At 44.7% G+C, this 17452-nt stretch overlaps 1 protein-coding gene across 1 annotated transcript in view; it reads left to right on the top strand.

Annotated features, from left to right (window-relative positions):
• The first annotated feature begins 1365 nt into the window (after nucleotides 1-1365).
• The window catches only part of VPS39 (VPS39 subunit of HOPS complex), a 118998-nt gene continuing 102911 nt past the window's right edge, over nucleotides 1366-17452 (top strand). Inside the window, exons 1-8 of the mRNA XM_082275200.1 lie at nucleotides 1366-1603; nucleotides 7754-7819; nucleotides 9159-9223; nucleotides 10474-10516; nucleotides 10603-10697; nucleotides 12390-12488; nucleotides 13484-13576; nucleotides 13672-13855. Coding sequence (XP_082131326.1) covers nucleotides 1531-1603; nucleotides 7754-7819; nucleotides 9159-9223; nucleotides 10474-10516; nucleotides 10603-10697; nucleotides 12390-12488; nucleotides 13484-13576; nucleotides 13672-13855 — 718 coding nt within the window. The 5' untranslated portion in view covers nucleotides 1366-1530. The remainder of the gene's footprint in view (nucleotides 1604-7753; nucleotides 7820-9158; nucleotides 9224-10473; nucleotides 10517-10602; nucleotides 10698-12389; nucleotides 12489-13483; nucleotides 13577-13671; nucleotides 13856-17452) is intronic.

Genomic DNA, 17452 nt, shown 5'->3' with positions numbered 1-17452 from the left:
ATAGCTCGCAGGTAATCGCTGGCTGGGCAGAGACCCATGAATAGCTCGCAGGTAATCGCTGGCTGGACAGAGAGCCACGAATAGCTCTCAGGTAATCGCTGGCTGGGCGGAGAGCCACGAATAGCTCGCAGGTAATCGCTGGCTGGGGGGAGAGCCGTGAATAGCTCGTAGGTAATCGCTGGCTGGGCGGAGAGCCACGAATAGCTTGTAGGTAATCACTGGCTGGACAGAGAGCCACGAATAGCTAGCAGGTAATCGCTGGCTGGACGGAGAGCCACGAATAGCTCGCAGGTAATCGCTGGCTGGGCGGAGAGCCGTGAATAGCTCGCAGGTAATCGCCGGCTGGGCGGAGAGCCGTGAATAGCTTTCAGGTAATCGCTGGCTGGACGGAGAGCCATGAATAGCTCGCAGGCAATCGCTGGCTGGACAGAGAGCCACGAATAGCTCGCAGGCAATCGCTGGCTGGACAGAGAGCCACGAATAGCTCGCAGGTAATCGCTGGCTGGGCGGAGAGCCACGAATAGCTTGCAGGTAATCGCTGGCTGGGCGGAGAGCCGCGAATAGCTCACAGGTAATCGCTGGCTGGGCGGAGAGCCGCGAATAGCTCACAGGTAATCGCTGGCTGGGCGAAGAGCCACGAATAGCTTGCAGGTAATCGCTGGCTGGGCGGAGAGCCACGAATAGCTCGCAGGTAATCGCTGGCTGGGCGGAGAGCCGTGAATAGCTCGCAGGTAATCGCTGGCTGGGCAGAGAGCCTTGAATAGCTTGCAGGTAATCGCTGGCTGGGCAGAGAGCCTCGAATAGCTTGCAGGTAATCGCTGGCTGGGCAGTGAGCCTCGAATAGCTGTAGCCGCCAGCGGCCTGTCATTATAGCCAATTTCTGTGACAACAATTGGCACTGGTCTAATGACAGGAGTGAATGTAGCCTAATGTTCAGATTGTGGAACATCCACTCCAACTACAATCTGAGGAGAAATGCAGGACCACATTTTTATCACTTGGAACTGGTCCTGGAAAGAGGTGACAATGGGAATTGCAGAACATGAGCAATGCAGCATCCCCGGTCTGGCTGGAACACAGCTCTCTATGGAGTCACACATCATGATGGATAGGGCATGTGTACAGCTTCAATGTTGTTATGACAGAGAGGCCTCTCATAGCAGAGTACTGCCAGTACCGGGGAGGGGCCTACTATCATTGATTGGACGATCACTTCCTCATAGGGGCGTGCTCCCAGCTGAGGGGAGTGCCCCGCTGTCAATAAACAAAGAATGAGAGGCCTTTACTAGAGGCATACTGCCAGCAGTGGGGCGGGGCCTGTCTTCCTTGCAGTGACGGAGAGTTCTCGTCACAGAGCACGCCAGCACTGGGGCGGGGTTTGCTATGAGGAAGAGTCAGCTGCTGTGTGAGCTGTACGGCGCTCCGGGAGGCCTGTATTGCCAGGTGCCGGTGTCGTGAATCTGTTTTGCTTAGGCAGCCGGTGGGTGCAGGAGAGGCCGCGGTCTGGCGGGGTGGTAGGCCGCAGCAGTCATGCATGACGCCTTTGAGCCAGTCCTGATCCTGGAGAAGCTGCCGCTGCAGATAGAGTGTCTGGCAGCCTGGGGTAAGTGCCTGGCCTGGCTGGGTGTACTATACGGGGTGTACTGTGACAAGTGGATCGGGCCCATGTTATCATGAAGAGGGCACCCTATAGAATGACATTGCTATGAGGGTGACAAATCCAGGAGTTCAACCAAACTTCTGCTCACAGTCTGAGCTCATAGGAAAGCTTTATATAGAGACCATCATTGCTGACTTTCCAGGAAATTCTAGTTGCCTGGCTGCCATGTCATTATTTCTTAGACTGTGATGTATCTCTGGTAGGCCCCTTGCACACCTGACATGTATCCCCAGTGTGTCCAATCCTGGAGATCGTGCCGGGTCACACATATGCGATGCGGGAACCCTGCGCATCCACTGCGGGTTCCCGTATCGCATTCAAATCGCAGGCAGTTCACGCTGCCATATAGAAATAGCTGGGGGTGTCAATACAAAGTTAATGACACCCCCAGATCAGGTCGCATATCGCAGTGCGAACTGACAGTTTGGACATTTATCGGATCGCATAGGTGTGAAGCACCATGTGATACGATTCAGCTGCGGACCCAAAAAAGTGTCCTGTGCGTGTTCTGCTCAAATCTGATGCAAATTCAGCCATACAATCTGTATGGCTAAATTTTCATTGCACAGATATAGCATGTGATTTTGAGTCAGACATCGCGTGTGATTCGGAGCGCACTGCTCTGAAAATGACATATGATGTCTGCTTTGCAAATTCAGCCATACAGATTGTATGGCTAAATTCGCATCAGATTCAAACAGAACACGAACAGGACACCTTTTTGGGTCCGCAGCTGAATCGTATCACATAGTGCTTCACACCTATGCGATCCGATAAATGTCCAAACTGTCAGTTCGCACTGCGATATGTGAGATGATCTGGAGGTGTCGTTAACTTTGCATTGACACCCCCAGCTATTTGCATATGGCAGTGTGAACTGCCTGTGATGTGAATGCGATGTGGGAACCCGCAGTGGATTCACAGGGTTCCTGCATCGCATATGTGTGAACCGGTGTAATGTGAGAATTACCTACCCCGTGAGAAAAATCTACCCTCGTCACTTCCGGCCAGGAACAGCTGAGCAGCGCAGCAGTGCGCATGCTCACAGCTCCGGATACCTGATGGAACAGCTGAGGATCAGACTAGTGCGCATGCTCACAGCTCCGGATACGTAATGGAGCAGCTGAGGATCAGACTAGTGCGCATGCTCACAGCTCCGGATACGTAATGGAGCAGCTGAGGAGCTGACTAGTGCGCATGCTCACAGCTCCGGATACGTAATGGAGCAGCTGAGGAGCTGACTAGTGCGCATGCTCACAGCTCCGGATACGTAATGGAGCAGCTGAGGAGCTGACTAGTGCGCATGCTCACAGCTCCGGATACGTAATGGAGCAGCTGAGGAGCTGACTAGTGCGCATGCTCACATCTCCGGATACGTAATGGAGCAGCTGAGGAGCTGACTAGTGCGCATGCTCACAGCTCCGGATACGTAATGGAGCAGCTGAGGATCAGACTAGTGCGCATGCTCACAGCTCCGGATACGTAATGGAGCAGCTGAGGAGCTGACTAGTGCGCATGCTGACAGCTCCGGATACGTAATGGAGCAGCTGAGGATCAGACTAGTGCGCATGCTCACAGCTCCGGATACGTAATGGAGCAGCTGAGGAGCTGACTAGTGCGCATGCTCACAGCTCCGGATACGTAATGGAGCAGCTGAGGAGCTGACTAGTGCTCATGCTCACAGCTCCGGATACGTAATGGAGCAGCTGAGGAGCAGACTAGTGCGCATGTTGACAGCTCCGGATACGTAATGGAGCAGCTGAGGATCAGACTAGTGCGCATGCTCACAGCTCCGGATACGTAATGGAGCAGCTGAGGAGCTGACTAGTGCTCATGCTCACAGCTCCGGATACGTAATGGAGCAGCTGAGGAGCTGACTAGTGCGCATGCTCACAGCTCCGGATACGTAATGGAGCAGCTGAGGATCAGACTAGTGCGCATGCTCACAGCTCCGGATACGTAATGGAGCAGCTGAGGATCAGACTAGTGCGCATGCTCACAGCTCCGGATACGTAATGGAGCAGCTGAGGATCAGACTAGTGCGCATGTTGACAGCTCCGGATACGTAATGGAGCAGCTGAGGAGCTGACTAGTGCGCATGCTCACAGCTCCGGATACGTAATGGAGCAGCTGAGGAGCTGACTAGTGCGCATGCTCACAGCTCCGGATACGTAATGGAGCAGCTGAGGAGCTGACTAGTGCGCATGCTCACATCTCCGGATACGTAATGGAGCAGCTGAGGAGCTGACTAGTGCGCATGCTCACAGCTCCGGATACGTAATGGAGCAGCTGAGGATCAGACTAGTGCGCATGCTCACAGCTCCGGATACGTAATGGAGCAGCTGAGGAGCTGACTAGTGCGCATGCTGACAGCTCCGGATACGTAATGGAGCAGCTGAGGATCAGACTAGTGCGCATGCTCACAGCTCCGGATACGTAATGGAGCAGCTGAGGAGCTGACTAGTGCGCATGCTCACAGCTCCGGATACGTAATGGAGCAGCTGAGGAGCTGACTAGTGCTCATGCTCACAGCTCCGGATACGTAATGGAGCAGCTGAGGAGCAGACTAGTGCGCATGTTGACAGCTCCGGATACGTAATGGAGCAGCTGAGGATCAGACTAGTGCGCATGCTCACAGCTCCGGATACGTAATGGAGCAGCTGAGGAGCTGACTAGTGCTCATGCTCACAGCTCCGGATACGTAATGGAGCAGCTGAGGAGCTGACTAGTGCTCATGCTCACAGCTCCGGATACGTAATGGAGCAGCTGAGGATCAGACTAGTGCGCATGCTCACAGCTCCGGATACGTAATGGAGCAGCTGAGGATCAGACTAGTGCGCATGCTCACAGCTCCGGATACGTAATGGAGCAGCTGAGGATCAGACTAGTGCAAATGTGCACTAGTATGAAACGATCACGGTGTCCGTGAAAAAAACCTACCCACGCGGGGGTTACATTAAAACAGCTGTGCTGCAATATGAGTCATCTCCGCTCCTGTCCCTGTCACTGCCCTGATCTTGGCTAGTAAATATAAAAGCGGCTCTAGGCTCCGTGATTTATCTTTTCATAGACCCGCCGCCGCTTTTATATTTACTAGCCGAGATCAGGGCAGTGACAGGGACAGGAGCGGAGATGACTCATATTGCAGCACAGCTGTTTTAACGCGTTACACACACTGCCGTGAACCGGAAGTGACGAGGGTAGGTTTTTCTCACGGGTAGGTAATTCTCACGGAACACCGGGACTCAGAGCACTGCTCTCTGAATCACATGTGATGTCTGTCATCGTTCTAGTGTGATCGGGGACTCAGTCTATGAGAAGTGGAGATCCACTGGGGCTGGATGGAGGGATACGATTAGCGCTGTATGTGTGCCAGGACACAGGTATTCTACATTCCGGCCATACATCCCAGTCAGGGTTGCCAACAGTCAGTAAATTTATGAACAGTTTGTAAAAATCAGTGATTTTTTTTTTTTTTTACAACTGTCTGTAAATATCGAGGGCTGATAATTTGTCGTGCCGTGTTGACTTTTTAAATAGGAAGTAAACCCTCCTCTGCAACTTGTACCTATAGGTAAGCCTATGATAAGGCTTACCTATAGGTACTGTAAATATCTCCTAAACATGCAGCGTTTAGGAGATATTAACTTTGCATGCAGCCAGTGACATCACTGGCGCATGGGCTCTGAAGGAACGGCCACTCATGCCGTTCCTTCAGAGCCCCGTGCCGTGACTGTCGGCTTGCGCGGGAGTGACGTCATCACGACTCCAGCCAATCAGATGGCCGGATGCTGTAAACCCGGAAGAAGGGCGACGCAACATGTCACCCATGAGAGAGGTGAGCGGTCAGCACTTTGGGGCTTCGTTCTAAGGGAAGTATTTCATAATGAGCTATGCATACTAGCTCATTATGTGTTTGTGTTTCTTTCAGGTTTTCACAACCTCTTTAACTCTTTAAGACCCCGTTCACACTGGGGCGACGCTACTTGCCGGGGCGACCTCACAGGTCGCTGTGCGCAGCTCGCACCGTGACCTAAGAGCGGCCGGCACGGACTTCATATCATTGAAGTCAATGCAGGTCGCTCCGGGTCGCCCCAAAGAAGCTCCGGACACTTTTTCTAAGTCGGAGCGACTTGTGTCGCTCCTATTAGAACGGGTCCACAGCTTCTCTATGGCAGGCGACCTACGGCGACCAGGTCGCCTGACAGGTCGCCCCAGTGTGAACAGAGTCTAAGTGTACACCAAGCAAATTACTTGTTATGGGTATTGTCAGTGTTTCCATATTGTATTTATACAGTTTCAAATTAAGTTGTCTTAGTTTTTAATAGGGGTTCTGTAATTTTTCAGGTTGTCAGTAAAAAATGTGTTTTGCCAGTAAATTTCCCATGTTTTGTCAGAGAAAAATGCTGTGGGAGGTTGGAAACACGGCTCCCAGTACTCACAGACATACACTAATTCTGCAAAATCGTCCCTCGTACGTTCTAATAGTGTGGCAGCGTGCGCTAAGTTCATGTACCCGCTTGAGTTTGGAGCACGCTGCGCCACTTTTAGAACGCACATGGGACACCCTCACAAAATCTGTCTCTGTACACCACAAGAGAATTGGTCCCAGTTAGCTCCACTTTCATAAGATACGAACGGTCAGTATTTGATTTGGAATTTGGCGCAGGTGTTGCACCACAATGTAGAAGCGGAGTAAATCAGAAGGACCTGAACTCGGTACATGATTCACGGTCAAAACTATAACTGTCACAGGTGTTTTTTTTAATTACGGTAGATGCAACACATGCAAATAGGTACAACCCTCTGTGTGCGATTGTTTAGGGCAAGTGAGTACACAAAAATATATAGAAAAATATAAACAGATTTATTAATACATGTTAAAAAAAATATTTGAAAGTTCTAAAAAAAAAAAAGCACAGTCATGCGTTCATAGTATAAGTTATGTACATTACACTAGGAAAACAACACATGAGCCAGAGCTAGGACCATCAGAAAAGTGATGCAGAAGCTTTAGTGAATTCCTCCCCATAGGGTCTAAAATAACAAATGTGTTATACTTTCCTCTGTGCAATGGTTTTGCACAGAGCAGCTGGTCCTTTTCTTCTAGGGTCCCCCACTGGTGCTCCTCCTCTTCTAAATGTGTCCCCATAGCAAGCCCCTTGCTATGGGGGCACTTGCACAGGCTCGATCCCAAACCCCACTCTCTGCTCACAGGGTATGATTGACAGCAGCAGGAACCAATGACTCCTGCTGCTGCTGAGCCTCCTGTGAGGAGAGGGTGGAGAGAAGAGCTGTACACAGGTGCTTGATGGAGCAAGTAAGTATTTCAGGGGGACTGGGGGGAGCGGGCATAGAGGGTTTTTTTTTTTTTTTCACCTTTAATGTAGAGAATGCATAAAGTTTAAAAACCCTTTACCTTTACAACCACTTTTACACTTTAGTATCACTCTGTACTTAATTCAGCCTTGTCCAGCCACAGGATCGCTAGTATTTCTTCCAAATCTGTGCAATAATCCTGTGTGATGCTTTTCCTCTGTGCAGGAGCTTCCTATAATAAAGACTGATCACTGCTGCACATCCCCCTCGTGTGGGGTGACTGGTCTCTGCCCCCTCCTATAGTCTTCTGTAGCCTTAATGGTTGGACCCTGCTGGGTCCCTCACATAGCTTTGCTTTTTGCACAGGCTGTGTACAGCACAGTTATGATGTCACTGCTACTGTTACATGGTAATATCTGGGTTTGTAAAGTAATTTGGCACACAGAAAGCCGATTTATATCCTTTGTGGCTATTGAGGAATACATTTATCCAAGAGTTTTTGTGCTCGGAGTTCTGCTTTAAATGCTCCCCTCTCTTCAAATACTGCCCAGCTGGAAGCCGCCATATCTCCTGGTGCTAATAGGCCCCTTACCCCATGCATTCCTTTTCACTGCGGATGACTGGATTGATGGGCTGACAGTAGAGGGAGCGTCACTGCTTTAGCCTGACTGCAGTTTATCAGTGCTGTGTAATGTTGTTGTGTTTTTTTTTTTTCTTTTTTTCCCCGAATACATTTTTGTTGGAATTTTAAACTATTTTTTTTTTCTTTTTCAGAGGAGTGGCTACTTGTTGGAACTAAGCAGGGTCATCTGCTGCTTTACAGAGTCAAAAAAGAACAAGGTGAGTTCTGTACCTGCACTCGGTTTCTATTCGTCGCTGAGCTGTTTTTAGTGTTGAACGCACTAATCATAGCATAACAATTACTGCATCATGTGGTCTGTGCAGATTGTGGGTAGTAGTAGTTCTGTGTGCGACTCTAGTCATTGGTGGTTCACAATAAATGCCAGTCTTTTAGGGCTGGTTCACACCAGATGCAGTTCAGTGCTTTTTATTTGCATCAAAAACACATGCACAATGTTTCCCATGTATTCCAATAGCTCACCAGTGTAGTGCATTCCAGAGCACTCAACAAAAATAGAACAAACATATAAGTAGTGGCGCAAGCAGAAGTATATCTAAGTTAAAACAAAGTCCATCATTCCAGTCCAGCTCCAGGCTCTGTGTATAACTGAAAAGAAATACAGTCCATTGTATCAGGGCCAGCCTTGTAGGGGTAGTAGAAGTGGTCTCCAAACATGTGGAAAGAAAAGAGATACAGGCACCTCTGTGTGTGTACTGCAACATATTTATTATAAATAAAGAGTAAAATTTACATTGAGGAGATAAAAAACAGGCACATATGATCCAGTAATGGACACTACATAGGTCTGCGCTTAAAGCCATCTCCGCCACTCGTGGAACCTCTCATGGGGCTGTTGGAGACGTCATCCTGGTCAGCGATGTGTTCCAGCCCTCGCTCTCAGCTCCATTCCATCTTAGCAGCATCCTGCCGGCTAGGACAGCCCCATGAGAGGTTCTACCAATGGCAGTGATGGCTTTCAGTGCGGACCTATGTAGCATCCATTACTGGATCATATGTGCCTTTTTTTTTTTTTTTTTTTTATATATACTCCTTTTTTTTTTTTTTCTTGATTTATATTAAATGTGTTAGTCTACACTCAGAGGCGCTTGTATCTCTTTTCTTTCATCAAAAGTAAAACTTGGTACATCTTTTTCTGTATAGAATGCATCCAAAACGCAGCAAAAAAAAAAAAAAAAGCACCAGAATGCATTAAAAAAACTCACCAGAAGGCACTTGCTGATTTTAGATGGAGAAGAAAAAGCAGGGAAAAACGCACTGGAACGAATGAAAAATGCATCCAGAAGGCAGAAATTGTGATGTGAACTGGCCCTTTAATGTTTATAAGTAGCTTTAGTTTTATATGGGTATTTGGGTTTGCTTATAGCTTTTTGTCTTCATGTCAAAGTGCAAAGAAGATAAAAAAAAAAAAAAAAATTGAACTGCTGTAACAGATTTCTTTAAAATACCTGGCACCTGAGGCTACCCATAGACTTGGGAGACGGGTCATTCATGCATCTTTTATGTATTTTTAAAGCAAACTATTTTTTTGTTTTTTAGGTTGTAACCAGTTTGAAGTAACTTTGGAGAAATCAAACAAGAACTTTGCTAAGAAAATTCAGCAGGTGAGCCATATGGGTGTGTTTACCTGTGTACATTTCAGCTATCAGGATAAAAACTTTAGATCTGTTTTAACATGCTATTCCAGTCAAAACTTTTTTTCCCTTTTCGGGTAGAATTGGGAAGACCTAGATTGCTTGTAAACTTTTTCTTGGTGTTTGTGACCCCCATTGGGGATACTGCCCCTTGCCTCCTGTTATGGTGACAACCTTGTTACAGATAGATAAATATGTGGTAATGGAGTAGACCAGGGATGTCAAACTCAATTTCATTGCGGGCCGCATCAGCATTATGGTTGCCCTCAAAGGGCCGGTTGTATCTGTAAGAGTTTATAAATGTATCTACTGCAAGTCTAAAAAGGAGGGTCAAACACCGCTGCTATCATCCACAAGAAACTTTACTGGAGACTGCTCAGAGAGAACATGGTTCTGCCATGGTCTTCGGTCTGAAGTCTCCAATAAAGTTTCTTGTGGATGATACCCTTGGTGTACAACACTCCTTTTCAACTGGTATAGAATCGTAGTATTCTCATAATACTTAAAAGCAGATGTCTAGAGCACCTCACCCCCCCCCCTTACATCAAATGTCAAGAGCCCCCCCACCATCAGAAGTCAAGAGTCCTCCACCCTCCCTTACATCATAGTGCATTTCCTTACTTTGTGCTGCTGTGGGGAAGAAGCTAGGGGCGAATCTGCAGGAGAGGTGCGAGGGCCACATGAAATGGCCTGGAGGGCCGCATTTGGCCCCCGGGCCTTGTGTTTGACACTTGTGGAGTAGACAGAAATCCAACATCAAAATCTAAGTTATAGAGGTAGCTCTCTGTCTACTGGGGTATCTTAAAAAGTCCCTGGAATAGTCTATTAAGCATTAGAAGAATGAGAGTGCCACAAAACCTTTTTCAGTTATGTAAGAATTGTATTTTTCTTGACAAGTAATGCAGAAATCCCAACGCATTTGGAAGGCTCAAAACTCCCACTTTATCAAGGTTGTGTGCTGTCAGTTTAGTGACCTGGATCTAATGCCAATTATATAATTTTGCAGTTTATTGTCCAGTAAAAATCTGAATTCACTGACCGCACATAAGCCCTGATGAAGGGGGAGTTTTGAACCCGCAAACGTGTTGGAATTTTTGATTTTTTTTTTTTTTTTTTATTATACTTGATTCAAGTGGCTCAGGCTTCCAGACATATATTTATAATCTTTTCCGTATTTCTCTGTAATTGTTCAACAAAATGGTTTTATCTCTATCTTTCAGATTCATGTTGTTCCTCAGTTTAAGATCCTGGTCAGCTTGCTTGGTGAGTTGTGAAAGACTGGTCATGTGCACACCCCAGTACTCGGCTTTTGTGGTGTTCTAACCTGCTGTTTTCTCTTTGCACCATAGATAACAATGTCTGTGTTCATGACTTGCTCACGTTCCAGCTTATGACCACTATATCAAAATCTAAGGGGGCTTCACTACTATCATGTGACCTCCAGGTGAGGAAGTTGCAAACCATTCCACTTTTTCTGTGCAAAAGTAATTTTTAATATTTTTTTTTTTTTTTTTTTTTGCATGTTATTTTAAAGCGGAACTATAGTTCTTTTAATTTTTGTACATGTAGAACATGCATTTTTACTCAAATTGCAACAAAATGAGGACTAAATTGCAGTGTATCTATGCAAGAAAAGTATAATATTGAAGTCGTTAACATGTACCAAATCCAAGAACAAAACTTGAATGGATTACAGATTACACTTTCTTAGATGTAGTGGCTGAATTTATTTTTATTTTTCGTGCTTTTTTTCACATTTTTTCTTCTGTCGGTAACCCAATTCTTTTCCAAGGGTGATACCTGTACTGTATATGAGCAGTGTTGTTACCTGGGGAAGGGAGTGTTAGAACTACAGTATGTAACACCTACCCCTCTCCATAAAGATAAGGGGAAGTGTTTTCTAGTGCAGAAAGGTTGTATCATTGAATGCAGAGAAAGCCCATAGCTGCCACGTCCCATCCCAACAATCATAGATATCAATATCTGTTCCTCAGGACAAATTCCTTATGCCTCTCCTCTGTCCTGAGGGACAGATATTGATATTATTGTACAGACAGCAGGGAACAATGCTAATGGATAACAGTACAGAGCCAGAAAGTAATTCAGCTCACACGTTTTCTGGCTGAATGAACAGCAAGTAAGTAGCGGTAAGGATGTGGAATTCTCTTCCACAAGCAGTCGTATCAGCGGGGAGCATTGATAGTTTCAAAAAACTATTGGATGGACACCTTAAAGACCACAACATACAGGGGTATACAATGTACGGTTAAAAGCAAACACACACACGCATCATAGGTTGAACTGGATGGACTGATGTCTTTTTTCAACCTCACTAACTATGTAATTATGTAAAACTTCCTGTGTGAGCTAGCTCCTTGATCCCCTGACTTCTCTGGAGTGGTCCCCTCTCCTAGGCAGACCCTGTGGTAAATCCCCGAGTACTCTCCACCAGCTCCACTGTCAGCACACTGAATCCTCTGCAGCCCAGCTCCACACCCAGTTCACTAGGCCGACTGCCTGAACCACTTTCCTCACACCTGCAGGAGGAGAGACCAGCCGCCTTCCTCTTCCTGGGACTCTGCTTCCTGCCAAAGATGCCCTGTCACATGCCCCCTCCGCTTTTATGAGCAATCCCAGGATGCATTGCAAGAATGCCCTCCCATTGGGACTCTCACAAAAGCTGATGCATCACTGGCTGGGTTTCCTCCACTGTCCAACAAGCTCCGTCATTGGATACAGTGGGGACACTCCCTCAGACCCAGTGAATCACACCTGGAAACATGTGACAGGCAAACTAATAGATCAGGCTTCCCTCATAAGCAGCAGGAGCAACAGATGCTTTTACCTAGCACCTACCTAACTAGGAGGGTGCTACATAAATATGGAAGATAGGAATATATGTTGTCCAAGCAATACCTTACGCTTTTAAAAGACAGTTTTTCATCATCATTTTATTTAATTCTTCTAGAATACATTTTAGTATTTATTATCTACATTGCTGTTTGAAAAGCTGGGGTTTAAGAGAATGCAAAGTGACAGGTAACGTCGGTACAGTCCAATGTGCTGCATTGACTGTATTGGCTATAAATGCATTTGTTCAATTTTATTTTTTTGAAACCAATTGTCATTCTTGCAGATCACTAAATGTGGAGAAGAGACTCTAAAGATGTGTGTGGCTGTCCGTAGAAAATTACAGCTATATTACTGGAAGGACAGATCGTTTCATGAACTTCAGGTGACTGAGTTTGTAAAAGAGCACCCCTGACACTTTAACACATTTTTGAAGTTCTGAGTACAGCAGAGCAAAGGTTTGTGTGTATTTGTGAGTGATAAGTTAGGTAATCTAGCTCATAATACCTTTTTGTTCTTGCATTTTGGAGGTTCAGCTTAGCAAAACTTAGCAAAGAAGTTTTTCTGCCTTCAAAGTGGTGCAAACATTTATTTAGATGTATTGTACATGAGCTATCAGCCAAATAATGGGCATATTTACATGTTGGAAATAAATGATTGGAAATTTAGATGAATTTGTTAACTACCTTTTTTTTAAAGTCCATTTCTATCCTATAAATAGCATGGAAGCATTGCCAGCTTTACTTATGGGCTTAGATTTACATTCTCATATTACTGTTCAGAATAATGGGTGATCCAAGCACCAGATCCCCAAAAATCACTCCACCCCACCCCCACAAATGGGGGTTAGTAACAAATGATGGGACTCTCATGGTGCCAACTGAATTTGCCAAAGTACAGCAGCAGCCAAGCAGGGGTACGAACCATGAGAGAGCATTGAAGATATGAAAAACTATGGATGCTAACGAGGGTATATATGGTATAAATAACAGCAGAATAAAATTCAGATTCAATTGCTCCTGACTCACTATGTCTGTCTCATATATTTTTCATTCTCCCCTTCCTGACCATCAGTGTTCTGTGCTTTTATGATTAAAGTGCTTCGGATGAAGTATTGCTGATCAGAGGCTGTAGTGGTTTTTCTTTTTCTCCTTACCTCTTTCTCTCTGCATCTGCTCTGGTGACATTTGGAAATTCACTTTTAGGACAAAACCCTATTTTAGGTGATCATTGTCAAATGGTAGCAGTTGTCACCCATAAATCATTGTCTTAGGTTTCCTTTGAATATCAAAATGCAAGTAAATGAAAATGACAGCATAGAATAACATCATTTTTTTTTTTTTTTCATCAAGCTCTTACACATTTGACTTTTATTTCTAGGGAGACTTCAGTGTTCCCGACATTCCCAAATCCATGGCATGGTGCGAAAACTCCATCTGTGTGGGGTTCAAGAGGGATTATTATTTAATCAGGGTAAGTTGGGATTTCAACACATAGAGAAGGAATCTACTATGAGTTTAATTACTCTAACAAACGTGGTGATTTTTTTTTTTTTGCAATTCCTGCAGGTAGATGGTAAAGGCTCAATTAAGGAATTGTTCCCAACAGGCAAGCAGCTTGAGCCATTGGCAGTTCCTCTCAGTGATGGAAAAGTTGCAGTGGGTCAGGATGATCTCACAGTAGTGCTTAATGAGGAGGGTACCTGCACGCCAAAGTGTGCCTTGAATTGGACGGATATCCCAATGGCAATGGGTGAGATTTTTGTAACTTTACTGTAGTTCAGTACTATGCAGTAACCCATCAGAGAAGAATTCTTTGAATACCTCACCCCTTAAATTGGTTCTAAAGGCTAAAGTAAAAAAAACTCTTCATGTTCAGCTCAAAATACCTCCCCCCCTCCCCTCCCTTCCCCCAAATACTTACCTGAGCCTGATCTCCATCCAGCACTGTGCCCAAAAGCAGCATTGTTGCTCTCTTTACTCAAAGGTCATTGGCTTCTGCCTATCAAATAATGGGAGAAGGGAGAGTAGGGCCGAGTCAAGTTGCACGTGTCAATAAACGCACACAGCCTGGCTCCGATTCAAGCTTGCACGGGTACCCCCATAGCAAGTGGCCCCCGGTCTAGTTTATTTGTGTAGTGTAAACACTCTGAATCAGGCCATGGAATGGTTAATAGTACTGTGCCCTGGACCACTAAGAAGAGGTTGTACTGGGCATGGTTCTCTTGTGGTCCAGTAAGGTTCGCTTCAGTGTAAGTACAAACCATGAGAACAGACCTTTTGTAGATCACTGAGCACAAAAGCAGGACTCACTGTTGTCTGGTTGGCAGAGGCGATGAAGGTTTACTTGCGAACACTTCTAGCCCAGTGTATTGCTACGTTCACTCTTGTGCGGGTGGTTGCTGCTGTGAGTCCGCACCTGTTTCCACAGCCGCAACCACCCACACAAACACAGGCAGCCACTTAGACGATGCGTGGGGTACCATTAATCCTAATGGCACCCCGAGGTACTGGAAAATGCAGCATGGTTTCCCCTCACTGGGAACGGCTCTGCAATTGCGGTTTCCATGCCAGACGCATTTTCAGTAAAGGTTCATGGACCTTTTTGATAGAAGACAACCCTATTGGTATCTTCTGTCATAAATGCTTATTGCGATTTATTTATTTATTTTTTACCAAAAACATGTAGCCGAATACAAATTGGCTTAAAAGGATAAAAAAAAATTTGATTTTAAAAAAAAATATATATTTTTGAGAATGTTTTATTTAGCAGAATGTGAAATTTAGTTATTTTTTTTGTTTATAGTGCAATAAATAAAAATTGCAGAGGTGATCAAATACCACCAAAAGAAAGCTCTATTTGTGGGGGAAAAAAGGACATTGATTTTATTTAATTGAATAGATAACGCTCCAGGTGTCCTCTCTGAAATACACCTTCGCCCTGCAAGTCTGGGTGCTGGCTCTGCCTTGTGTAGCAAAAAAGTCCTGGATGGCCGCACTCCAGATGCAGCACCTTTTTATTGTGTATAAAAAAAACTCGTACAGCAGCAACAGCCTACTCATTTCATTTCACATCATAGTATATTATAATATATAATCGGCCCTCAAAAATTCCACTCGCCTGTTCGCATTTTGCGAGTGGAATTATGAGGATGGCGAGTAAGGGCTGTGCTCTGCCGTTTGCAGGCTGCGCTGTGATTACGTTCTTCTTCAGAAAAGGGTGGACCCAGGGCGCAGAGCAGTGCGCCCTGAGCCCACCCATTGTGTGACAATAGCGAATGAATATTCGCTATTGTCACATGGATCCGCCTCCTGATCCTCCTCCTGGCCAATCAGGAAGCGGGTTCGAGACCCGTTTCCTGATTGGCCGAAAGGCGAACAATTGCAATTGGCCGAGGAGGAGGATTAAGGAGAAGCTGTCGCTGCATCAGGTAAGTGCACGCTGGTCTCTCTGCACGCTGTGAGCGCTCTGCATTGAAAGGGGGCACGCTGTGGGCGCTCTGCATTGTAAGGGGGCACGCTGTGGGCGCTCTGCATTGTAAGGGGGCACGCTGTGGGCTCTCTGCATTGTAAGGGGGCACACTGTGGGCTCTCTGCATTGTAAGGGGGCACGCTGTGGGCACTCTGCATTGTTTGGCATGAAGGGAAGCCCTGCTTTATTTGCCTTAATGTCACACCTATACTCGGGGAAAGCACTTTTTTGCTTTTATGTTTACATTGTTAAAGTTTTAAAGTGTTAAAGTTGCTGTTGTTAATATTTTTTTGTAACTTAATTCTGAATAAAACATTTAACAGTGTAATTTTATGAGATCTTTTACGAGGGCGTGTTTAGGAGCGGAGCAGGGTAGGGTTTGGGTGGGGCAAGTGGCGAGTAACTCTTAAGGCCTGGCTAGTAGCTCATGACTTGAAATTTTGAGCTGTGTGTGTGTGTGTGTGTGTGTATGTATGTGTGTGTGTGTATATATATATATATATATATATATATATATATATATATATATATATATATATATATATATGTATATGTATATATATATGTATATATATATATATATATATATATATATATATATATATATATATATATATATATATATATATATATTCTGCATAAATGCATAGCAATTTAGCTAATTGGTTACAAATGATATACAACTATTACAAACCACATGTGAATGTTAAGTGCAAAAACCAACAAATGAGGATGATGAAGTGGCGAAAGAGACAGGGGTAGAGCCGCATTAATCCCAGTCTCAGAAATAAATAAAACGGTGAAACGGTCATTCACCTGCAATTTAGCCAAATGCATGAAAAGAGCAAATAAAAAATATGTATATAATAAAAACATAAAGCTAGTGTACAAAATATATAAACAAAAATAAAGACAGGGACTAAAAAAACACTTATTTGTAAATGTAAGTCCAAAGACCAAAATCCTAAGACTAAATACCCACAAAACATATCATTTACATTCACTGCAGCATTCAAAGACAAATACAAATATATTCACACAGATCAGTATAGCCAATAATTTATCATTACATACTAGTGTGAACTATGTCTTTGTCAACAGATAAACTCAAATGGTTCAAACAAAGAAAGATCATTCCTATCCACAACACACATATAAAGCTGACTAATAGTATACACACACACAGTGTCTCCGTGTGTGTGTGTGTGTGTGTGTGTACTATTAGTCAGCTCTACCCCTGTCTCTTTCGCCACTTCATCCTCATTTGTTGGTTTCTGCACTTAACGTTCACATGTGGTTTGTAACAGGTGTATATCATGTGTAACCAATTAGCTATATATTGGGTGTGTTCCTGCTATGAGTCTCTATAAGGTGTGCCACATCCCTAATATCATATATTGACAAAAAATTCCCCTAGGGGTGGGACTTTATAGGCACTATAAAGTCCCACCCCTAGGGGAATTTTTTGTCAATTAGCTATATATATATATATATATATATATATATATATATATATATATATATATATATATATATATATATATATATATATATAAAATGCTTTCCTGTCCATTTGGGAAGTCAACTATGATTAAGCAGCAGACTATGGTGTGAAACGCGTCAACTATTATTGCTGCTGTATGAGTTTTATACACAATAAAGGTGTTGCATCTGGAGTGCGGCCATCCAGGACTTTTTTGCTTTACTTGCTATCGTTTTAATTTAGGTACATCATCGCACGACCGCGCAATTGTCCAAGTAACGCAGTGCCAAATCGCAAAAATTGGCCTGGTCATTAAAGGGGCAAATCTTTCCGGTCCAGAAGTGGTTAAGCATATAAAAATATTTTATAAGGCTTAAGCAGCCTTCGGTCTCCAG

Source organism: Pelophylax lessonae (genome assembly GCF_965119305.1).
Source record: "Pelophylax lessonae genome assembly, chromosome: 13".
NCBI classification, from domain to species: domain Eukaryota; kingdom Metazoa; phylum Chordata; class Amphibia; order Anura; family Ranidae; genus Pelophylax; species Pelophylax lessonae.
This window is presented reverse-complemented; position numbering and strand designations above follow the sequence as displayed.